At 43.9% G+C, this 25,994-nt stretch overlaps 1 protein-coding gene across 1 annotated transcript; it reads right to left on the reverse strand.

The window, feature by feature from the left end:
• Positions 1-14,780: 14,780 nt before the first annotated feature.
• On the reverse strand, positions 14,781-16,343 carry LOC106573162 (uncharacterized). Its single transcript, XM_014147872.3, has 3 exons — positions 16,259-16,343; positions 15,699-15,887; positions 14,781-15,363 (listed from the first exon to the last, which is right to left on the reverse strand). The coding sequence occupies exons 1-3, from the start codon at positions 16,265-16,267 to the stop codon at positions 14,950-14,952; spliced, it is 612 nt and encodes a 203-aa protein (XP_014003347.2). The 5' UTR covers positions 16,268-16,343; the 3' UTR covers positions 14,781-14,949.
• Between the last annotated feature and the right edge of the window lie 9,651 nt (positions 16,344-25,994).

Raw genomic sequence — 25,994 nt, forward strand, 5'->3', positions numbered from 1 at the left:
GAATGGTAAATAATGTATTGTGTCATTTTGGAGTCACTTTTATTTGAAATGAGAATATAATGTTTCTAAACAATGATCATACCCTCAAGACATGCTAACCTTTCACCATTACCAATAACAGGAGCAGGGGTGTAGGTCTGCTAGAGCGCGGAGGAGCGGCGCTCCCTCACTTTTTTCAATTTGAGAACACAGATCTGGTTAAACTATTTTTGGAAAATGTATTGTGATAGATTCAAAATAAATTATATTTAATTACCACTAAAATTCCATGAAAAAATGATAGAATGACAAACCAAATAAATATGTATAGCAGCCTAGAGGAAAGTAAATGGTGGTTTCTTCCCTGTCTTCTCTCTGGCATTGGCAAGAATGATGAAGAACTATAGGCAGTACGTGTGTGCACTGCAGAGGCCCGTTGGAGGCTTGACCTCTTTGGCCAATCAGAGCATTGAAAAAAAATCTAAATTCACCATGTGTCTGGCTTAATGTTCATAAAACACCACGGACCCCCTCTTGCGCAATGGAACCCAGAATGATATGTTACCAGTTGGTTACGACACCGTTCTGACGAGGAAACCCAAACCAGAATCACCCAAACCAGAGGAGCCTGACCCTCTCTGGAAGTTGCTGTAACCCTGCTTGGTATATTTAGCCTACACTGGCTATTGGTTGAGACGCAGGGCCTGTTCTAGCTTGGTATTTTATGGTGGGCAATTGGAAATTGGAATTAGGCCAAGTTGGAGGTAATAATGCATTTAGGTTATAGTTTCTTGAGATGCATGAATACACCATACCAAAAGCTTGATTTCTATGGCTGTTTTAAAGTGAATTTCCTGCAATTCTAAGTAGTAATGATTTATGTTCACTACTTGGTCAATTTACTTGATAGCCTGTTTAATCTATGCAAATACATTTTATGAATTGATAGTTCACCTCTGTTTTCTTTTATTCTGTAATAGGGTATATTGTAACCATGTGTTCAAGCTAATTAAATCAAAGTGTATTTATTGATGTAAGCTACACAATACAATGAAATGCCTACTCGCAATAAAGATCTCCTCACAACAGTACAAGGATACTAAGCTATATGTTTTTGTATTTACATTAGGCTACAATCTACAAATAGCTATACCACATAGTCGTAGGCTTATTAGGTTATAGGCCTACTGCAATTTATTGTTTGTTCCTGATCTAGCCGAATTGCAGAGCTATCTTTCAGCACCACAGGTTGGTTCAACTTAATCATTGCGCGATCCTGGCACTGTCCTTTTGGCACCACGAAGGGCGCTCCAATCGCTTAAAATTACATCTCATCAAGATCTGTTGAATACGCCAAATAATCATATTATTTTTGGGGTGACCAACTTTTTATTTAGTTTTGTCTTCTTTTTGAGGGGGTGTTACAGGAACAAAAAAACGAAATAAATGCATACAAATATAACCCCAGGAAATACAATAAAAAAATTGGTACTGATAGTCCTCCATCTTTCCCTCTTTGTAAATGTGTTTATTTTATCCAGGACCATATACATTTAGATAAATGTTATAGCTTGAGAGAAACTGAATTTATCTATGATCTTCAATGTATTTGGGAGTGATTGAGATACATTGTCTAGATATAGTAAAATATCGTCTGCATATAATGAGATGAAGTGATCAGCAGCCCTTTGGGAAATTGGTGTTATTTTGTTCGATTGATGAATTGCAATGGCCAGGGGTTACATGGATAAGAAAAGCAAAGGAGAAAATGGATCACCTTGTCTGCTGCTTCTGAACGGAGAAGAGCAGATATTGCCTGTTAATAACAATGGCTAAGGGATTGGCATATAGTATTTTAATCATATTAATGATATTGGAGACAATTCCCATATGTTCCCAGACAGACCAGAGATATGAATATTCTAGTCTATCAAAAGCTTAATCTGCATGGATACATAATATAGCTCAAGGACCTGTTATTTCTGGTGAAGCATATAAGATATTTTATAGTTGGAGGTTATCCGAGTATAAAAACTTTTTAAGAAATCCACTTTGGTCTGTTTTTTAGAAAAGTTTAATATGCGTTTTTCAAAAAATAGTTGGCGATAGTGAGAACACTGTAGGAAGGAATACCGTCCCATCCAGGTGATTTGCCTATATTCTATTCAATGCCCTTTTGAGTTCATTGAGAGAGATTTGGGCTCCCAGCAAGGTGGCTTCCTCTGAGACGAAAAGTTCTTCATTCTTTTAGAAAGGACTTAATCTTGCTTGGTGTCGATGTTCAATCAGAGGTGTACAGTTTCTAGAAGTGAGAAAATCTTTGATTAATTTGGGTTCTGATAGTAATTCCCCTTTCAGATTCAGTACTTTTAGTTGAAATCGGAAGTTTACATACACATAGGTTGGAGTCATTAAAACTTGTTTTTCAACCACTCCACAAATTTCTTGTTACAAACTATAGTTTTGGCAAGTCGGTTAGGACATCTACTTTGTGCATGACAAAAGTCATTTTTACAACAATTGTTTACAGGACAGATTATTTCACTTATAATTCACTGTATCACAATTCCAGTGGGTCAGAAGTTTACATACACTAAGTCGACTGGGCCTTTAAACAGCTTGGAAAATTCCAGAAAATGATGTGATGGCTTTAGAAGCTTCTGATAGACTAATTGACATCATCTGAGTCAATTGGAGGTGTACCTGTGGATGTATTTCAAGGTCTACCTTCAAACTCAGGTCCTCTTTGCTTGACATCATGGGAAAATCAAAAGAAATCAGCCAAGACCTCCGTTAAAAAATTGTAGACCTCCACAAGTCTGGTTCTCCCTTGGGAGCAATTTCCAAATGCCTGAAGGTACCACGTTCATCTGTACAAACAATAGTATGCAAGTATAAACACCATGGGACCACGCAGCAATCATACCGCTAAGGAAGGAGACGCGTTCTGTCTCCTAGAGATGAATGTATTTTGGTGCGAAAAGTGCAAGTCAGTCCCAGAACAACAGCAAAGGACCTTGCGAAGATGCTGGAGGAAACCGGTACAAAAGTATTTATATCCACAGTAAAACGAGTCCTATATCGACATAACCTCAAAGGCCGCTCAACACGGAAGAAGCCACTTCTCCGAAACTGCCATAAAAAATCCAGACTATGCTTTGCAACTGCTCATGGGGACAAAGATTGTACTTTTTGGGGAAATGTCCTCTGGTCTGATGAAACAAAAATATAACTGTTTGGCCATAATGACCATCGTTATGTTTGGAGGAAAAAGGTGGAGCCTTGCAAGCTGAAGAACCACGTCCCAACCGTGAAGCATGGGGGTGGCAGCATCATAATGTGGGGGTGCTTTGCTGCAGGAGGGACTGGTGCACTTCACAAAATAGATGGAATCATGAGGTAGGAAAATGATGTGGATGTATTGAAGCAACATCTCAAGACATCAGTCATGAAGGTAAAGCTTGGTCGCAAATGGGTCTCCCAAATGGACAATGACCCCAAGCATTCTTCCAAAGTTGTGGCAAAATGGCTTAAGGACAACAAAGTCAAGGTATTGGAGTGGCCATCACAAAGACCTGAACTCAATCCTATAGAAAATATGTGGGCAGAACTGAAAAAGTGTGTGCGAGCAAGGAGGCCTACAAACCTGACTCAGTTACACCAGTTCTGACAGGAGGAATGGGCCAAAATTCACCCAACTTATTGTAGGAAGTTTGTGGAAGGCTACCCAAAACGTTTGACCCAAGTTAAACAATTTAAAGGCAACGCTACCAAATACTAATTTAGTGTATGTAAACTTCTGACCCACTGGGAATGTGATGAAAGAAATAAAACCTGAAATAAATCATTCTCTCTACTATTATTCTGACATTTCACATTCTTAAAATAAAGTGGTGATCCTAACTGACCTAAGACAGGGAATTTTTACTAGGATTAAATGTCAGGAATTGTGAAAAACTGAGTTTAAATGTATTTGGCTAAGGTGTATGTAAACCTCTGACTTCAATTGTATCTCCCTGGAATATTACATTTGTCATCGAAGTCTGGCGTTCTCTGGATTTATGGTGCTTTTGTCACGGATCCCCCCCGGTACTGCTGCTCATTCTGTTCACCAGTTCCAGAGGTCTAGGTCACCGGCTTTCTAGGCTTGACTGAACGGGATTCATTATCATTAACCCCGGACTGTCTTGTCTGATTACACACACCTGGTTCCCATTTCCCCTGATTAGTATGTTATATATAAGTGCCCTCTGTTCCCTCTGTCTTTGTCGGTTATTGTTCCCATGTCCGTTGGTCGTGTGAGTACCTATGCGGTGTTGCAGCTGTTATGCTGCTTCCTTTATATATTGTCTATTACTGGTATCGTCCCGTGTCATTCAACGAGGTTTACCCTCACTCTCGTTTGGACACAGCCCAGTGTTTTTGTGTACGTGTTTGTTTTGGGTGTATTAAAAACCCCTATTGTGTATTCCTGCGCCTGTATCCAAATCCTTTATCCCGGCGTGACAGCTTTCAAGACAACTGGGAACTCGGATGAAAACAATGAAGAATCATGACGTCAGTGATCTTTAGGTCGGAGCTCTAATAAGAGGCCCGAGTTCCCGCCTTGGAAATCCGAAATGGATGACCGTTAAAAACGTATTTTCCCAGTCGGAGCTCGTTTTTTCAGAGTTCACAGTTGTCTTGAACTCACTGAATTCTGAAATTTCCCAGTTCAGAGTTTCAAGTTGTTTTGAACGTGGCAGAAGTCATGCTGGATTGACAGCATGGCCAATGTATTCAACCTTTTCTGGCCCATGGTGTTGCATGTAAATGTTTATCCTTTTAAGCTTGGAAAAGAGACCCTTAAATTCAGACTTGGACCACACACTGTCACAAAAAGAGCCGTGTTGAATAGACCAAACTGCAGCGGGAATATGGATGCTCATGTTTTAATTCAAAAAAGGAGCAACGCATCCACTGGAAAACAATATACACGACAGGAACAGTTTTGCAGGCACACAACATGCAGTGCAAAAACAACTACCCACGAAAACCAAACGAACACACACCTACTTATGGGACTCCCAATCAGAGGCAACTAGAAACACCTGCCTCCAATTGAGAGTCCAGCACCCAAAACTACACATAGAAAAACAAACCTAGAACCTATACCAAACTAATACACCCCACTACACCACACACAAAACCCCATAATACAAAACAAATATACCTCTGCCACGTCCTGACCAAATATAATAGAAATAATACCTAAATATTGGTCAGGACGTGACATTACCCCCCCCCTAAAGGTGCAGACCCCGGAATGCACCTTAAAAGAAAACACAAAAAATCCCCATTACCCCAACAAAACCAAAAAGCAATACCCCCTAAACAATAAGGGAGGGAAGGGAGGGTGGCTGCCGTCAACGACGGCACTGTGCTACACCCTCCCTCCCCAACCCACCTATCCTGGAGGTGGCTCCGGTGCAGGACGTGGACCCTGCTCCACCCTCGGCGTCGCCCACTTCGGTGGAGCCGATAGCTGCGCCAGGCAGACGGACCCCTCGGGCCGGGCCGGAGGACAGGAGGACAGGAGGGCCCCTCGGGCTGGGCCGGGGGACAGGAGGGCCCCTCGGGCTGGGCCGGGGGACAGGAGGGCCCCTCGGGCTGGGCCGGGGGACAGGAGGGCCCCTCGGGCTGGGCCGGAGAGCAGGAGGGCCCCTCGGGCTGGGCCGGAGAGCAGGAGGGCCCCTCGGGCTGGGCCGGAGAGCAGGAGGGCCCCTCGGGCTGGGCCGGAGAGCAGGAGGGCCCCTCGGGCTGGGCCGGAGAGCAGGAGGGCCCCTCGGGCTGGGCCGGAGAGCAGGAGGGCCCCTCGGGCTGGGCCGGAGAGCAGGAGGGCCCCTCGGGCTGGGCCGGAGAGCAGGAGGGCCCCTCGGGCTGGGCCGGAGGGCAGGAGGGCCCCTCGGGCTGGGCCGGAGGGCAGGAGGGCCCCTCGGGCTGGGCCGGAGGACAGGAGGGCCACTCGGGCTGGGCCGGAGGACAGGAGGGCCACTCTGGCCGATCCTGACAGGCAGGGCACCCTGGCAGATCCGGGCAGGCGGGCACCTCTGGCAGAACCGGGCAGTCTGGCCACTCTGGCAGAACCGGGCAGTCTGGCCACTCTGGCAGAACCGGGCAGTCTGGCCACTCTGGCAGAACCGGGCAGTCTGGCCACCCTGGCAGTTCAGGGCAGTCTGGCCACCCTGGCAGTTCAGGGCAGTCTGGCCACCCTGGCAGTTCAGGGCAGTCTGGCCACCCTGGCAGTTCAGGGCAGTCTGGCCACCCTGGCAGTTCAGGGCAGTCTGGCCACCCTGGCAGTTCAGGGCAGTCTGGCCACTCTGGCAGTTCAGGGCAGTCTGGCCACTCTGGCAGTTCAGGGCAGTCTGGCCACTCTGGCAGTTCAGGGCAGTCTGGCCACTCTGGCAGTTCAGGGCAGTCTGGCCAGTCTGGCAGTTCAGGGCAGTCTGGCCACTCTGGCAGTTCAGGGCAGTCTGGCCACTCCGGCAGTTCAGGGCAGTCTGGCCACTCCGGCAGTTCAGGGCAGTTTGGCCACTCCGGCAGTTCAGGGCAGTCTGGCCTCTCCGGCAGTTCAGGGCAGTCTGACCTCTCTGACGACTGTTGACTGGCGGGCAGCTCTGACGACTGTTGACTGGCGGGCAGCTCTGACGACTGTTGACTGGCGGGCAGCTCTGACGACTGTTGACTGGCGGGCAGCTCTGACGACTGTTGACTGGCGGGCAGCTCTGACGACTGTTGACTGGCGGGCAGCTCTGGTGACTGTTGACTGGCGAGGCTGGGTTGACACACTAGACTCCTGATGCGTGGGGCTGGTATAGGACGTGCCAGCCTGGAGACACGCACCTCCATGCTAGTGCGTCTGGCGGGAAACACCGGACCGAAAGGGCGCACTGGCGGTCTTGAGCGCAGGGTTGGCATCACCCCTTCCGGCTCGATGCCTACTTCGCCCTGGCACATGCGGGGCGCTTGTACCTTGCCTACCGGCCTGAAAATCCCAGGCCTCACCACAGCCCCAACCCCAAAGCACGGGACCTGTCCAGTCTGCCCTACAAGGGTACGGGGAGCTGGCCTGGGGCTGTAATCTCGCCCCGCCAAATAGCCCTTGTGCCCCCCCCTAAAAAATTATTGGGGCTGCCTCCAACATTCCTCCCTCACTTGCCTCTGTCCTCTTCTCCGCTGCTTGGTCCTTTGGTGGTGGGTAGTTCTGTCACAAAAAGAGCCGTGTTGAATAGACCAAACTGCAGCGGGAATATGGATGCTCATGTTTTAATTCAAAAAAGGAGCAACGCATCCACTGGAAAACAATATACACGACAGGAACAGTTTTGCAGGCACACAACACGCAGTGCAAAAACAACTACCCACGAAAACCAAACAAACACACACCTACTTATGGGACTCCCAATCAGAGGCAACTAGAAACACCTGCCTCCAATTGAGAGTCCAGCACCCAAAACTACACATAGAAAAACAAACCTAGAACCTATACCAAACTAATACACCGGGGGTACACCACACACAAAACCCCATAATACAAAACAAATATACCTCTGCCACGTCCTGACCAAATATAATAGAAATAATACCTAAATATTGGTCAGGACGTGACACACACCCTCTCCACTGAATAGCAGGCTTGTGATTGCTTTGAAAAGCTTGCAGTTAGCCACTGATTCCTTCCAAACCACTCATTGTTGAATTTGCGATTTCCAACTTATGTCCAATGGCCGATGAGCACCGATACGTTTGATCTATAATTTCTCTTCATTTGACAAGGATTGAAAATGATTTGCCAGTAGGTTGTTGACTTGATTCATGATGATGACTGCTTTTCTAGCTTGCTAGCTAAGATTTTGAAAATTATGCTGTTGACGTTGATCAGTCCAATCAAAGCTACGGTAGATATAACGTGATTTGACACTATCTTTTGCGCAATGACCTTGCGCCTTCATGGATGGGCACTTCCAATGTAAATCTATGGCTTGAATATCTGAGCTCTCCCTGTAGATTTTGCGGTGACAGTGTCCCCATGAGTGACAGAACACTGAGCCAATACAGGCGCAGCTGGAGAACATTACCAACCCCTATGCTCTGTATTGCCCGCTGACTGCCCCACCACCACAGAAAGCACTGAGCTAGGATGAAACAACTGCAAACTGATATGCGACATGTATTAATGCCATTTATAAAATGAATAACGTTTACATTTCACCTTCCTTATAACTGTAAAATACATATTTGTATATTTAGTGTTAGAGAAAATGTGCATATTTTCTAAAGGTCTCTCGTGATCAGAACGTCTACCCCCATCGCTGTGAACATCTCACAGAGCTTGGCTTCCTGAACTCGTCAGGTACTCGCCTTTTATCTCATATTAATATTGTCTGTCAGAAAGTTTTTTTGGTTTAAAATCTATGAATTATCTCTGAATGTGCTACAGCAACGAAACCGCCCTCTCCTGCTGCGTTACGGTGTAAGGATTCCAGGCATATGCGTCGTTCGTGGCTGTGACGTACGTTTCAGCCAGGAGTTGATGGACGGAAGAGCAAATGAAGAGGTAGGAGGGACAGCCCAGCTTCAAGTGGTGTCAGATTTTACATCCTGCTTCACATAGGCAGAAAATACATACTCCTGTGTCCGTGAGAATCAGGGCTACCGCTCAGTGCGCAAGCCATTTCGATCTATGGTGTCCACATATTGATTTTATATGCAAAAATGTCTGTTGGAACTGGTACCAGAACCACACAGGTCCCCAAAACAGGGGACTTTACATCTAAGACATTTAAATACTATTATTGCACACCGAGTGAGTCTAACTTTTTATGTGACTTGTTTTTAAAAAATGTACTCCTGAACTTATTTAAGCTTACCATAAAAGTGGTTGAATACTTATTGACTTCATTTTTTGATTAATTTGTAAAAATTCCACTTTGAAATTATGGGGTATTGTGCGTAGGCCAGTGACAGAAAGTCTCAATTTAATACATTTTAAGTTCAGACTTTAACACAAGAAATTGTTTTTAAAAAGTCAAGGGGTATGAATACTTTCTGAAGGCCTAACTAGGTAGTGTGACAACTGTGGGTTGAGGGACTGAGGAAGATTTCAAAGCAAGACTTGGTAAAGCAGGAATAGCATTCAACAACCTAAATAAGATCAAGAACATCTCACTTAAGACAAAACTTAAAACCTTCAACTCAAATGTGAAATCCATTCTTCTGTACGGATCTGAAACAGGTAGAACCACCACTAATACACTGAACAAATTACAAACATTCACCAAGCACTGTCTCAGACGGCTTCTGGGAGTACATTCTCACTCACGGGTGCAAGGCACGCCTCAAAATAAGTTAATGAGCCAGAAACAACTTAACTATGCACCCACTACCTTTGGTGCTCCAAAGATACGGTACGGATCTGTGGGGTGCAGGTTTGGGGGGTAACGGATTATATGTAATCATGTAACTAATTACAAAAAAACTGTAACTGTAGTCTGTTAACAGCATTTTAAAAAACAATTATCATATTACAGATACCTTTGAAAAACTACATGATTACAACATTTTCCCACAATACACAATCATTTACAGTATGCTGCAGTAAAACGTTCCAGAGTATTTTACTGTCGATAATACAAAAAGTTACCGTTGAAATTACAGTTTTCCGTTACAGTGTAGGGTTGGGCTATTCACATGTAAACTGCATGCATGTCAGAATTTAGGTAAGTGTGAATGAATGCCAACATAGTGAAAAACAACTTGCCTACAGCAGAACCAAGGTTCAGGCCAACAGTACAATGGGTAATAATGGGCCATCATCAGCTAACAAACCATCTCTTGTGTTTGTCTATGGTCTACACTTCCATAGACAAACACAAGGAATGTTGATCAATACAATATCCAGCATCCCTTTGTGTTCTGTGGTATTATGCTGGTCCCCTTGCAGTTACAACAGAATATTCTGATAGAAGCCACAAGGCAGATAAAGTAAGGTGAAGGAAGAACAACGAGAGTTGTTCAGAAATGCTCTTCTTGGTATGAAATGACCAACAAACATCATGTTTGTATAGCTTTTCGGGAAAATTTGCATGTTGTAGTTTTAGTCAGACTCAGAACACAAAACAGAAGGGAAGGAATGCCCTATTCCTGCCGTGGCCTAGGTCTATAGCACCTTCCCTTTTCCCACTGGACCATCACAGGTATATGCAAACTCATTAATCTCTCTCTCTCTTGTTGTCATTATCCATCTATCTCTCTTTCTCTCTCGCTCTTTCTCTCTCTACCCCCCCCCCCCCCCCTCCCTCTGACAAATGTATAGGGCGAGGAGGGGTAGAAACAGACTAACACTGTAGCTACATCTCAGAGTCATCCTCGTCCTCCACACCATCCTCTGTCTCTCTGATCAGGTTGGTTCACTTTCAGCTTTCATTTGTCTACTGCAGATTTTATACTGAGTTATACTGATTTTATACTGTTCATTTCAAATACAAGATAAGATAGTACTTTATTAATCCCCAAAGGGGGAAGGAAGTTGTATGTATTAGCTGGTGCAAACAAATGGGATGCATAAAGTACTAATTTATATGACCTTATTTTGTAATTGTGATGCAACGAGAGCAACTACTTTGACATCAAGAAGACAAGAACCTTGCAATTATATTGGTAAATGGCTTGAAGGTTGCCCTTGAAATTAGATAGATGTAAAGAGTTTAGTTTCAAAATGCTATATCCACAAATGTTTCACATTTGTGTTTTTTCATAATAAATTATTGCTTCCTTCATGTGTGTGTAAAATATTACTGTCCTAAGATTTTTTTTTATCATAGATTTTAGATGTGTATTAAAATGGGTTTTGTTGCAAGACGTTTATATCTATTGTTTAGCTGCAATGGAATATTCGTATCCTCTATATTTGACTGTGATATGTGGTTGTATTTATTTTACATGATGAGATATAATCTCATGTGTCAATGTCAGAATGATAAATCTTATTTGTTGAATCTCACTTTTTTGAGTCGAGACTTTAATGTTAGATACTTTAATGTCAAAATTATTGATGAGTACACCTTACAGATTCCTAACTTCAGATTCAGTGATTTTGAAGCTAGTTCAAGGATAACCCATTGTACAGGCGTTTCCCCCATTCACTTTGAATGGTTGGTGATACTTTGCCTGATACATATTCAGCATATGTAAATAGGGATTTGCTTTGTCCCCTACAGGGTATTCTGATCATTCTCCTCAGAAGAAACACCATGGTCAACAATAGCACTTCCTCTGGTACAGCATGCAACAACTCTTCCTTTTGCTGGGGCCAAAACACCAATGGCACCAATAGTTGGGGCATGTCACCATTTGGCGAGTTTTTCTGGTCATTCCTCAGCATGAGCATGGACGAGGTGATGCACCAGTGTCGCATACTTGGCAATTCCACTGTCTGGTTGAGCATCAAGATCTTCATTCTGCTTACGGGTCTCCCAGCCAACCTGGGCCTGCTGTGGATGTTGATGAGCAGCAAGAAGGCCCTATCAGCCTCCGAGGTCCTGGTCCTCAACTTGTCCATCCTGGACATTCTATACTGCCTCTGCCTGCCCATGGACATCTACAGTGCCATGCACCACGACACGTCCAAACAGATGCTCTCAGCGGCCAGAGCCATCTCGGCCCTCAACATCTTCGGCTGTCCTCTCCTTCTGGCCTGCATGTGTGTGGAGCACTATCTAGTGGCAGCGCGGCCCGTGGCCTACATGCGACTGGGGAAATGGAAGTACCACACTGGGGTGTGTGCCCTGGCCTGGCTCCTCACCCTGGTGGTGATGCTGCTGGCCTACTTCCAGGGGGTGTTCTCCATAGCTCTGTACTTGGCCATCACCATTTCAGTCCTGTTCCTGATCATGCTGCTGTGTCTGGTGGGCATCGTGTGGGTGTTGTGCCAGAGTGGGACTGGGGAGGGGTCAGGGGACAGCATGAACCTTTTGAGGAGAGCTCGGAAGAACATCTTGCTCATCCTGGTGCCCTCGGTGGTGGCCTACACTCCTCTAGTGGCCCTGGTGCCCTTCATGTCCGTGTGGCACCCAGAGAAGGAGGACCAAGTGGCTAACCGCATACACTGCTGCATCCTCCAGTTGCTCCTGGCCTTCCCCAACTTCGGCCTGTACATTGGACCCTTGTTCTACATGTCCCGCTTCAGACAGCTGCTCCCCTGCTGCAGGAAGGGGGATAATAAAGTGCTAGCAGACTCCAAGACACAGGCAGAGTAGGCAATCTTTCAGGTGTATTTAGATATACACGAAATAGTTCAATCTTCCTGTGATCCAGTATGAAATGTATATTTATGACAGTTACCAAGTTAAATATGTTTGAATCATATTTATATTTTTCTAGCCTGGGCAACACCAACTAGGCACTAACTGGTTGAATCAACATTCTTTCAATGTAATTAGTTAACGTATTGTGATGTGGAATCTGTGTGGAAAATACATTGGATTTGAAAAAAGTCAACTGTTTTGAGGGTGAAATGTTATCCACATGATTATGTCATCATGGTAACCACATTTCAACAAAGAAAAATATTGTATAAATGATGTTGAATTTGTATCTTCAATGTTATATCCACTATCAGAAAAAATATATATAAGCTGGACAGAAACTCCTACAGGAGAATGCATATATCCACAGCTACCCTTTGATCTCCCATCCAGGGTATTAACCAAGCCCAGCTATGATATTCGTCACTGATTATTACCAATGTGATATTGTGAGAATGATAGTTGCGAGATCTACATTTACTAAATAGATTCACTGTTGCTATCGAAGTCATTCCAAAGTGTAGGTTTAACAGAGTAAATGAAATGTGACCATACTTTGTAAGTCATATATCATCAGTGATGCTACAGCATTTAGGCATATAACATTTACAAAGTCATCAACAACTACTGTTTAAATTCAACCCAGAATAGACAACCAAATATCAACATTTGAAGGAGATGGTTCTTCTGCTTGGATAGTTCCATCTGTGCCACTGACTTAGTCTGGCTTTAATTCCAGTTTGTCTACAAATTAATATGTTGGATTCACATCTCCATCTCAACCAAAAATCTAAATGAAAGAATAGGACAAAATCAAATCAAACATTATTTAAAGTACATTTAAAGTTTGTTTTGATTTAGTCCTATTCTTTAACTTTTTGGTTGAGATGGAGACGTGAATCCAACACATCAATTATTAATTTGTAGACAAACTGGAATTAAAATCCAGACTAAATCAGTGGCACAGATGGAACTATCCAAGCAGAAGTAGCATCTCATTCAAATGTTGATATTTGCATGCATTGACATCCAAACACAATTCAATATCACTTTTAAAATACAATAAATAGCCTTGTAACTTGTTAACAAATTATACAGTATGTTGGATTCACGTCTCCAACTCAACCAAAAATAAAAAGTTAAAGAATGGGATTAAGCCAATGTCTTAGATTGAACTATCCAAGCAGTAGATCCATCTCCTTTAAATGTTGATATTTGGTTGCGTTGTCAACTAAACCCTATTTAATATTACTTTTGTAATACAGTAAATAGCCTAAAGTTAAGGCTATCTTACAAACTAATGTAACGTTCAACCTTAAAATTATTAACACATCCATGGTCACATTTTGAGGATACTGTAAGTATAAATGTATTCTTATGTAATCATATAATGTTCAAGATAGCATGCATACAGTACGTCTTCACAGGTCTGTGGAGATCTTCACAATTGCTGTAATAATATGCGCAGAATCTCAAACGTCATTGATCATTGTATTTTGTACACCATGTACTTTTAATGGAATCTCAACTGCAATCCAGGTAATTTGGTTCTGCAATCCAGGTAATTTGGTATTTCCATATAAAACTTTGCTGTGATTTTAAATGGTTCAAAAGAGACGTTGCTTTTCCATTGGAATTTGTTTGTGCTTTTAGATGGTTGAAAGCATAGTGATAACATATTTCGAAATGTTTAGATTGGGTGAATATAGGTTGTAATCTCATTGATCAACGTCTCAACCAAATATGACCCAGTGGGCAGTATGTTTGTGCTATTATGCCACTCCTCGTCATGCCAAACACGACGAGGAGTTGACATGATAGCACAAACAGATCTGGGAGCAGGCTAATATATTTGTCAGTGTAATGATATGAAGTTTGATATGGTATGAAATGTTCTGCTTAGAGATGTCATCCAATTAATTAAAAAGAGATGATGAAAACAGATATTTGTGGTTTTGTTGCCTCTCTTTTTTTTTCTTATTTTCTTTTGGTTTTGTTGCTTCTCACAACCTCCCTCTCCACTTCCTATTGGCTCTCACCCCGCAGAGTCAACAGAGGTAACAGACCATGGAAATATTTGCATAGTCTTTTCTTGTGACGCACCAAGGAGCTCTCATTCTTATCGTTTTCCATTCAGCGTGAAACCGAACCATGCAAATATCCTAGGAAAGATAAATATTTGGGTCTGCCATTTCACTCTCAACTCATGAAAAAAAAACAAAAAAAAACGAATTTGCCTGCTGTATAACTACTGCCGTAGCAGTGTTCTTTCTCTGTCGAGTACCTCCATAGAGTTAACACCACATGTACAATTTTGTATCAAGATAAAGTTATCTTACACAATAGGCCTATCTGTATGAATCCGCAGATGTTTACCCATAGGAAATCAATTGCTTATTGTAGGAACAAGTTGCTGGCTCTTCAAATCTTCCCAGTGCGTCAGTGTTACTACCTGATCCGATTTAATTGTGATGATTACAAAGCCGACCCATCAGAGCGGAATTCAGTTTAATATTTCAAAATAGAGTTTTTGTTTAACACACATATTGTGGATATGGGATGGGAGGACAGCCACACACGCAGTCCCCACCTGAGCTCTCTGCTGTCTCAGACTTGATGTCTATGGCTAAAAAACGGAGATAAACGTTTCCAGAACTTCCACACGACCGTCTTTGTGGACCACCTCCTCAAGCTTTGGTCTGTCCAGTGTGAGCCACAGTCTCTGCTTTAAGTTTATGCCTTGGGGGTGACTATATGATGACAATGTACTAGCAGTACTTGCGAATGGCTCCACCACTGTGTTGTAGACGGCCCGGTACTCATTGACACTCAGGCCATGGATCAGCAGAGGCCGGATGGTTGGCTTGGTTGGGAGGGTTGGCTTGGTTGGCTTAGTGTTGTGCCTATTACGCACTTCGAATAGCAGAAGAGGTCTGCATGTCCTTTGGGATCCAGGGGTATATGCTTTATACTGCTTTAATGGCATTATATATACCCCTCTTTTCATCTTTCGTGGTTTGCATCTTTCCTTCTTACACTTCTGTACAAAAAGAAAAGCAGACAGAATATGAACAGATGATGGTGGAATAGAGCAGATTACTATTCCGTTTGTCAGTCAGTACAGAAGAAGGCAGACTGCAATCCCTGTAGAACAGATTTACTCAGCATTTCCATTAGTTGCAAAGTTGGAACCAGGCTAGCACAGTAGTTTGCATCATAAAATGCCTTTATTTTGATTGGGTTTATGGCAGTGCTAGCCTAGTCTCAGATCTCTTTGTGCTCGCTTGCCAACTTTGGCATGACAATGTTCATAGGAGTTCACAAGACAGCACAGAAATATCTGAGACCAAGCTATAGCAGTGCAGTGTAGCTTACCTGTCTCTGGGGATGGGTGGCAGACTGGTCTCCAGCCTCCTCTGGTCTCCTGGTGCTTGGATTCAGAGCCAGGCTTGACTGGGCACCAACACTAGCCCCCAGCCCTGACTGCTCACTCCTGGCCTTGGTGGCAGTGCCCTTTTTGACCTGGGTGCCGTTTGAACCCAGGCTTAACCTCACTGTCTGCTTCTGTTAAAGAGATGGTGATAAGAGATACAGTATGATTATGATATCCATAGGGCTTTATAAATCATTACGTCTTTTTTATTTATTTTGCCTGGGGCTACAAGTGTAGGCCAATTAAGCGTTATTTAAATCTGTCCAGAACCAATAGATGTTAAGGTAAATAATCTGATCACTTGCATTTGACTTAGAATGAGAAATGCATTTAACTACAATAACATTGCAGCATCCCCCCCCCCCATTTCTTTCTTAAATACAGTATATCAATAGAAACCATACCAATCGAAACTGTTTCAAATGCACAGCAGCAAATGATACTTATTTGAGACTAATTGCTTTCAAAACACCAATCAAAATAGAACAGTATGTTTTCCTACCTCATCCATTTAAATACATTTCTGTGAAAAGTGCTTCAACTGTTTGACAGTGTCATTTTCAGTCACTTGTTTTTTCTCAATTAACAAACAAAAACACATTCAAATGCTTGCATGTTCTAGAATGTATGAGGTGACAGAAGAATTCTAGTGTTGTGCAATGCAGTAGCACGACAACAGCATCATGTCAACAAAATGCATCTGTCTCATCCTAAAATCACATAAGAATGAGGAATAAGCGGGCTATAAAACCATAGTGCATAAATCAGACAGACAGACAGACAGACAGAACTTTTGTGTATTTTCCTCAAACACACTCAAACAGAGTAGACTATGAAAAGCAAAAACAGCCAAATGACCTGTCACGTCCTGATCATAGAAAGCTTTTATTTTCTATGGTAGAGTAGGTCAGGGCGTGACAGGGGGTTTTGTCTAGTTTATTTGTCTATGTTGGTTCTAGTTTCTTTTTTCTATGTTGGGGTTTTTGTCTAGTTTATGTATTTCTATGTGGGGTTCTAGTTTCTGTATTTCTATGTTGTTTTTTGGGATGATCTCCAATTAGGGGCAGCTGGTCATCGTTGTCTCTAATGGGGGATCATATTTAAGTTGTTGTTTTGTGGGAGATTATTTTGAGTAAGTGTATGTTGTACCGCTTCGTCACGTTTTGTTGTTTTGTTTATTTGTTTATTTGTATGTCTTGCATAGTTTCACAGTTTAAATAAAATGTGGAACGATACACACGCTGCGCCTTGGTCTCCTTCATCATACAACAAACGTGACATGACCCTACAGCTCAATCAATATGTGCCACCACAGAGCTGCACACTATCTATCAAATCCAATTGTATTTGTCACATGCTTTGTAAACAACAGGTATAGACTAACAGTGAAATGCTTACTTACTTATTCACAACAATGCAGAGAGAGAAAAACAATTATAACACCAGGAATAAATACACAATGAGTAATGATAACTTGCCTATATACACAGGGTTCCAGTACTGAGATGATATGCAGGGGTACGAGGTCATTGAGATAGATATGTACATATAGGTAGAGGTAAAGTGACTAGGCAACAGGATAGATAATAAACAGTAACAGCAGCGTATGTGATGAGTCAAAAGAGTTAGTGCAATTTGGTTAACTATTTAGTAGTCTTATGGCTTGGGGGTAGAAAATATTCAGGGTCCTGTTGGTTCCAGACTTGGTGCATCGGTACCGCCTGCCATGCGGTAGCAGAGCGAATAGTCTGTGACTAGGGTGGCTGGGGTTTTAGGGCCTTCCTCTGACACTGCCTGGTATAGAGGTCCTGGATGGCAGGGAGCTCGGCCCCAGTGATGTACTGGGTCGTACGCACTACCCTCTGTAGCGCCTTGCGGTCGGATGCCAAGCAGTTGCCATACTAAGCGGGGATGCAGTCAGTCAAGATGCTCTCAATGGTGCAGCTGTATAACATTTTGAGGATCTGAGGGCCCATGGCAAATCTTTTCAGCCTCTCTTCACGACTGTGTTGGTGCGTGTGGACTTTGTTCATTCCTTAGTGATGTGGATGGGGGCGTGCTCGGCCCTCCATTTCCTGTAGTCCACGATCAGCTCTTTTGTCTTGCTGATGTTGAGGGAGAGGTTGTTGTCCTGGCACCACAGTGCCAGGTCACTGACCTCTTTATAGGCGGTCTCATCGTCGTCAGTGATCAGGCCTACCACCTTCGTGTTGTCAGCAAACGTAATAATGGTGTTGAGAGTCGTGCACGGCCACACAGTCGTGGGTGAACAGGGAGTACAGTAGGGGACTAAGCACGCACCCCTGAGGGGCCCCCGTGTTGAGGGTCAGCATGGCGGATGTGTTGTTGCCTACCCTCTCCACCTGGGGGCGGGCCGACAGGAAGTCCTGGATCCAGTTGCAGAGGGAGGAGTTCAGTCCAGTGGTATTAAGTACTTAAGTAAAAATATTTTTATGTCCTACTTAAGTAGTTTTTCTGTACTTTACTATTTACATTTTGCAAGCTTTTACTTTTACTTCGCTACACTCCTGAAGAAAATAATGTGCTTCTTACTCCTTACATTTTCCCTGACACCCAAAAGTACTCTTTACATTTTGACAGGAAAATGGTTGAATTCACACACTCAAGAGAACATCGCTGGTCATCCCTACTGCCTCTGATCTGGCGGACTCACTAAACACAAATTCTTTGTTTGTAAATTATGTTTGAGTGTGCCCAAATGTGTACAAGCACAAGGAAAACGCAACAAGTACAGATGCAACTGAACAAGCCCAATTAAGGTCCTAGGCTCCCAATGAATGGCATGATTATTTATTTACAAGTTCATTGCAATTTGCTCTTTAGCTTCATCTGTTCAGTACCTGACAGAGCACACGAGTAGACCTGGGTGTTCATTTCAATGCCTTAGGAAGGTCCAAAATCGTCCTCCTAAAAGATAGACTAGATCCTATATGCAAAACGTAACTCAATGAAAGTGCAAGTGTCCGCTGTCATCATTCTTGCTGACTTCAAGTTCAGTAGCCATAGGGTACTATGGGTCGAGATGCCCTCTGGGGTAAGACGCCCCCACTGTAATTCTCACAAACACCACAAGATGTCACTGTCACTTTTTTAAACAGTTTTTCTGGCTGCCACTAGTCTTGATCAACTACAAATGTCCTCTGTTTCATCAACATTTTTGAAGTCACTCCATCAAAATGATTTTGAGGTAAATGTATCTAATTTTTTAGCTTTTAGAAAAAGTTGTGGATATAATCCAATGAAGCTAGATCCATAATTGTTTTTTAAATATACATATCTTAAAGTACATTATCCACTTGTTTGGAGATACAATTTTTAAAATTGTTTTTGAGTAAAGTAGCAATATGTTAGGTTAGCATGTTTGGGGCACAGCCACAGCCATTTTGGTGGCTTACAAGTTTTCACTGGCTCTTTCGAATGTGACCTGGTGAGTCATATCCTCAAAAATGATGAGATATTGGAAAACTTGCCTTTGACCTGGCGGAGAGGATGGGAATCCAAAACACATTTAATAAAGAAAGGCAGTTGGATGACATAGACTGGTTTTAAGGCTTTATGAAGCGTCACCCAGAATTATCCGTCTGTATGGCGCAGCTGTCTACGGCACTGCATCTCAGCGCGAGAGGCGTCACTACAGACACCCTAATTTGAATCTAGGCTGTATCACAAATGGCCGTGATTGAGAGTCCCATAGGGCGGTACAAAATTGGCCCAGTGTCGTCCGATTTTGCCCGGTGTAGGCATGACTTGCCTAGTTAAATAAAGGTTTAAAAAATATATACAAAATAAGAAATAAATTAAAATATAAATTTTAAAAATCCCACAAGCAAACAGTCTGGCTTGAGCTGCTTCACACCCACAATGACCTCTATCCCTGCCACAACCTCCGCCACTACCTCCACCCCACATCCTTCCCAGCACTCACAGTGACCTTGCTCTGAATGTTGGTAAGAAAAAGAAACTAAGAAGCAAGGAAATAAACAAAGGGAGAAAGAAACCTGTGGCACTGAATAAAGCTGTGGCGCCACTGAAAAAGGTTGTTCCAGTTTCCAAAACCACAATAAACACCCTAAAAGAAGGGGATGAAGAATGCTTGTCCTGTAACGAGCTCTTCTCTTTTACCGGTGGGGACTGGATACAGTGCGAGATGTATCAGAGGTGGGCCCACGAGCTATGCTCAAGTTTAACTGGCGTGGGATTCATTTGCGACCTTTGTGTCAATAAAACATTCTGGGAAAATGCCATTGTGTTAAGTTATTGTTATGAAATGTTTTACCCCCTAGAGTCGATGTCCGCGCACCTACGGAAATCGAATTAGCATTATACATACTTCTGCCAACTTCTGTCTGTAGCGTCCGAACAGTTTGGGTTACACACTAATATGACCCCTCTGTGGAAAGGTGAGACTCTCACGAACACGTACATTGTTTTGCACTAGGAAGCCCACAGGCTTCACAAGACTTGTCTGAAGGTCCCCCGCTACCAGTTGAAAAAATGAATGGAAGTACGGTACCAGTCCAAAAGTTTGGACACACCTACTCATTCAAGGGTTTTTCTTTATTTTTACTATTTTCTACATTGTAGAATAATAGTGAATACATCAACACTATGAAACAACACATATGGAATCATGTAGTAGAGCAAAAAAGTGTTAAACATTTTATATTTTAGATTCTTCAAAGTAGCCTCCCTTTGCCTTGATGATAGCTTTGCACACTCTTGGCATTCTCTCAACCAGCTTCATGAGGTAGTCACCTGGAATGCATTTCAATTAACAGGTGTGTCTTGTTAAAAGTTAATTTGTGGAATTTCTTTCCTTCTTAATGAATTTGAGCAGAAGATAGCCCTATTTGGTAAAAGAACAAGTCCATATTATTGCAAGAACATCTCAAATAAGCAAAGAGAAATGACAGTGTGTCATTACTTTATGACATGAAGGTCAGTCAATCCGGAAAATTTCAAGAACTTTGAAAGTTTCTTCAAGTGCAGTCGCAAAAACCATCAAGAGCTATGATGAAACTGGCTCTCATGAGGACCGTCACAGGAAAGGAAGACCTAGAGTTACCTCTGCAGCAGAGGATAAGTTCATTAGAGTTAACTGCACCTCCGATTGCAGCCCAAATAAATGCTTCACAGAGTTCAAGTAACAGACACATCTCAACGTCAACTGTTCAGACGAGACTGCGCGAATCAGGCCTTCATGGTTGAATTGCTGCAAAGAAACTACTACTTAAGGACACCAATAAGAAGAAGAGACTTGATTGGGCCTAGAAACACGAGCAATGGACATTAAACCAGTGGAAATCTGTCCTTTGTTTTGATGAGTCCAAATTTGAGATTTTTGGTTCCAACCTACGTGGTTCCAAACACCGTGGTTCCAACCGCAGTGTCTTTGTGAGTAGGTGAACAGATGATCCCTACATGTGTGGTTCCTACTGCGAAGCATGGAGGAGGAGTTGTGATGGTGTGGGGATGCTTTGCTGTTGACACTGTCTGTGATTTATTTAGAATTCAAGGCACACGTAACCAGCATAGCTACCACGGCATTCTGCAGAAATACGCCATCCCATCTGGTTTGCGCTTAGTGGGACTATCATTTGTTTTTCAACAGGACAATGACCCAACACACCTCCAGGCTGCGTAAGTGTCGCGCCCTTATCTGTTTCACCTGTCCTTGTGATTGTCTCCACCCCCTCCAGGTGTCGCTTATTTTCCCCAGTATATTTATCCATGTGTTTCCTGTCTCTCTGTGCCAGTTCCTCTTGTATGTTCAAGTCAACCAGCGTGTTTTCCTGTGCTCCTGCTTTTTCCATTCTCTTTTTGCTAGTCCTCTCGGTTTTTACCCTTGCCTGTTTCTGGAATCTGTTCTCGCCTGCCTGACAATTCTGCCTACCTGCCACTCTGTACCTCCTGGACTCTGAACTGGTTTTGACCTTTTGCCTGTCCACAACCATTCTCTTGCCTACCCTTTTGGATTATAATAAATATCAAAGACTCAAACCATCTACCTCCTGTGTCTGGGTCTCACCTTGTGCCCTTATAGTAAGGGCTATTTGACCAAGTGATGGAGTGCTGCATCAGATGACCTGGACTCCACAATCACCTGACCTCAACCCAATTGAGATGGTTTGGGATGAGTTGTACTACAGGGTGAAGGAAAAGCAGCCAACAGGTTCTTAGCATATGTGGGAACTCCTTCAAGAAAAGCATTCTAGGTGAAGCTGGTTGAGAGAATGCCAAGAGTGTGCAAAGCTGTCATCAATGCAAATGGTGGCTACTTTGAAGAATATAAAATATAAAATATATTTAGATTTGTTTAACAATTTTTTTGGTTACTACATTATTCCAAATGTGTTATTTCATAGTTTTAATGTCTTCACAATTATTCTATAGCAAAAATAGCAAAAATAAAGAAAAACCCTTCAATGAGTAGGTGTGTCTAAACTTTTGACTGGTACTGTATATATGGAGATGTAACGGCTGTCAAATGGAGTAGACCAAGGTGCAGCGTGGTTAGTGCTCATCATGTATTTATTTGATCTGAACACTGAAACAAAGACACAAGAAACGACAGCCAAACAGTTCTGTCAGGTAAATAATACAAAACAGAAATAAACCACCCACAAAACACAATGAGAAACCCCTACATAAATATGGTCTCTAATCAGAGGAAATGAGATTCAGCTGCCTCCAATTAGAGACCAACCCCAAACAATTCCAACATAGAAACAGAACAACTAGATATTTAAACATAGAAAAAATAACATAGATCAACCCAAAACACACAAAACAAACACCCCCTGCCACGCCCTGACCAAACTATCATAACAAAATGACCCCTTACTGGTCAGGACGTGACAGGAGACTGTGAAGTGAAAAAAATAAGGGGTTAAATATATGTAAAAAATTATATATAATTTTTCCTGATCTTTCTTATACAGTATCCCTCAGATCTAGGACAGACACTTCAGAACAAACTTCCTTTTGAATTTTTGAGGGACTATCTGTTTTTCCATGTAGTAATGTTACGGCTGTCGTATAGAGGAGACCAAGGCGCAGCGTGTAGAGTGCTCATCGTTATATATTTTAATGGAAACGAACACTAGACAAAATAACAAAAATGACAGCCAACAGTTCCGTCAGGTTTACAAACTAAACAGAAAGTAACTACCCACAAAAACAACCAGACCGTGGATCATCGCCGGAGGCTCTGGATCGCCAACCGCCGCTGAAGACTCTGGGCTGAAGGCCGCCGCTGAAGACTCCGGGCTGCGGACCGCCGTTGAAGACTCCGGGCTGCGGACCGCCGTTGAAGACTCCGGGCTGCGGACCGCCGGTGAAGACTCCGGGCTGCGGACCGCCGGTGAAGACTCCGGGCTGCGGACCGCCGGTGAAGACTCCGGGCTGCGGACCGCCGGTGAAGACTCGGGGCTGCTGAGGCTCCGGACTGGGGAGCGTCGCTGGAGGCTCCAGACTGGGGAGCGTCCCTGGAGGCTCCAGACTGGGGAGCGTTGCTGGAGGCTCCAGACTGGGGAGCATCGTTGGAGGCTCCGTACTGATGAGCGTCGCTGGAGGCTCCGGACTGAGGAGTGTCGCTGGAGGCTCAGGACTGAGGAGCGTTTCCGGAGGCTCCGGACAGTGAAGCGTCATTATAGGTTCCGGACTAGGGACCGTTGCTGCAGGCTCCATGCCATGGATCATCTCTACAGGTTCCGTGCCATGGATCATCACTGGAGGCTTCGTGCCATGGATCATCTCTACAGGTTCCGGGCCATGGATTATCCCTACAGGCTTCGTGCCATGGATTATCCCTACAGGCTCCGGAGCATGGATAATCCCTACAGGCTTTTTGCCATTGATTATCTCTACAGGCTCCGGGCCATGGATCATCACTAGAGGCTTCGTGCCATGGATCATCTCTACAGGCTTCGGACCATCGATTATCACTGGAGGCTTTATTCGTGGAGCTGGAACAGGTCTCACCGGACTGGGGAGACGCACTGAGGACCGAGTGCTCAAAGCAGGCACCGGCCGTACTGGGCTATGGAGGCATACTGGAGGAAGAGTGCGAGGAGCAGGCACAGGACGTACTGGGCTATGGTGGCGCACTGGAGGGAGAGTGCGCGGAGCAGGCACAGGACGTACTGGGCTCTGGAGGCGCACTGGAGTGAGAGTGCGAGGACCAGGCACAGGACGTACTGGGCTATGGAGGCGCACTGGAGGTCTGAAGCTTAGGGCTGGCACACCCCATCCTGGCTGGATGGTTATTCTCGCCCAGCAAGGGTGGAGCGTTGGTACAGGACAAACTGTGCTGCGCTGGTGAACGGGGGGTGCTGTGCATAGAGCAGGTGCAGGATAACCTGGGCCGAAGAGACGCACTGGAGACCAGATACGCTGAGCCGGCTCACTTCTTCCTGGCTGACGGCCAACTCTAGCACGGCAACGGTGAGGAGCTTGTACCGAGCGCACCGGGCTGTGAGTGCGCATGGACGACACAGTGCGCATCACCGCATGACACGGTGCTTGTTCAGTCACTCGCTCCCCTCGGTAAGCACGGGGAGTTGGCTCAGGTCTTAAAACCGCCTTAGCCAATCTACCCGTGTGCCCACCCAAAAAAATGTTTTGCCGCTGCCTCTCGGCCTCCTGTTGCCTTCCTAGCCGTTCCTCCCAGTATCGCCGTTCCGCCTTCGCTGCCTCTATCTCCTCCGGCGGGTGGCGATACTCTCCTGGCCTTGTCCAAGGTCCTGCCCCATCTAGGATCTCTTCCCAGGTCCAGTCTTCTGAACCACGCTGCTTGGTCCCACTCGTCTTCCTGGGGAGTGCACGCTGCTTGGTCCGTTGGTGGTGGGTAGTTCTGTTACGTGCGTCGTATAGAGGAGACCAAGGCGCAGCGTGTAGAGTGCTCATCGTTATATATTTTAATGGAAATGAACACTAGACAAAATAACAAAAATGACAGCCAACAGTTCCGTCAGCTTTACAAACTAAACAGAAAGCAACTGCCCACAAAAACAAAGGTAAAAACAGGCTGCCTAAGTATGGCTTCCAATCAGAGACAACGATAGACAGCTGCCTCTGATTGGAAACCATACCCGGCCAAAACATAGAAAACAAAACATAGAATGCCCACCCACCTATCACACGCTGACCTAACTAAACAAAGAAAACACAGCTCTCCTAGGTCAGAGCGTGACAAGTAAATTGTTATTCTATGCGTTTGTATCGGCTACTAGCAGTAAGGCCAAATAATAAACTATTGAACTCTTACCCTGGTAGCTGGGCAAAAAGCCCCTTTCATAAAAAATACATTTTATTAAATAACAAAGAATCTGTTAACTGTAGTCATTTATTTTCCTTTGTAGTTACTTACCCTAAGCACCCTAATAGAGGCGTCTTACCCCATGTTACCCTACAAGCAGAAGAGACGATTCTGTTCTCAATTAAAGAGAGTAGGCTATAGCCTTTGCATGGGCAGAGAGAAACGGGCACTTTATCTGTCCAAGGAAATTTACTCCCTAAATATGGTTTGGCTAGTTTACTACGTTGCCTACAAATACATATTGATCACCCATATTGTCACAGGCGTCGTAGTGAACAGAACAAGGTGCAGCGTGTAGAGTGCTCATTCTTACTTATTTATTGAGAACACTTAAACAAAGAAAAAACAAACGACAGCCAACAGTTCCGTAAGGTACACAGACTATACGGAAAACAACCACCCACAAAACCCAAAGGAAAACAGGCTGCCTAAGTATGGCTTCCAATCAGAGACAACGAAAGACACCTGCCTCTGATTGGAAACCATACTCGGCCACACATGGAAAATGAAACATAGAAACAGAAAACTAGAACAAATTCCCCTAGAAACAAACCAACCACAAAACACACAAAACAATCCCCCTGCCACGCCCTGACCATTCTACTATGGCAAATGACCCTTTTCACTGGTCAGGACATGACACATATGTGTAATTGTTCCCGAAAATCGAGAAAATGCAAGTATCTCTAACTCTGCTCTCTTTAAACTAAGACTAGTAATACCAATAGCCTAATATAATGGCCCACTCTGCTAATATAACACATTTCTTAGGTTTTGTTTTGCATTTTGATATTGCCTATAGGGCGCAAAATTGCTGGGACCATGGCTGGCAAGTGAGCTGCGTCACATACGCCTAAAATAACATTGCTGGACTGTGATTGGGTTCGGGACCGGACCA

The sequence above is a fragment of the Salmo salar genome, chromosome 16 (genome assembly GCF_965601325.2).
Source record: "Salmo salar chromosome 16, fSalSal1, whole genome shotgun sequence".
Classification (NCBI taxonomy): Eukaryota; Metazoa; Chordata; class Actinopteri; order Salmoniformes; family Salmonidae; genus Salmo; species Salmo salar.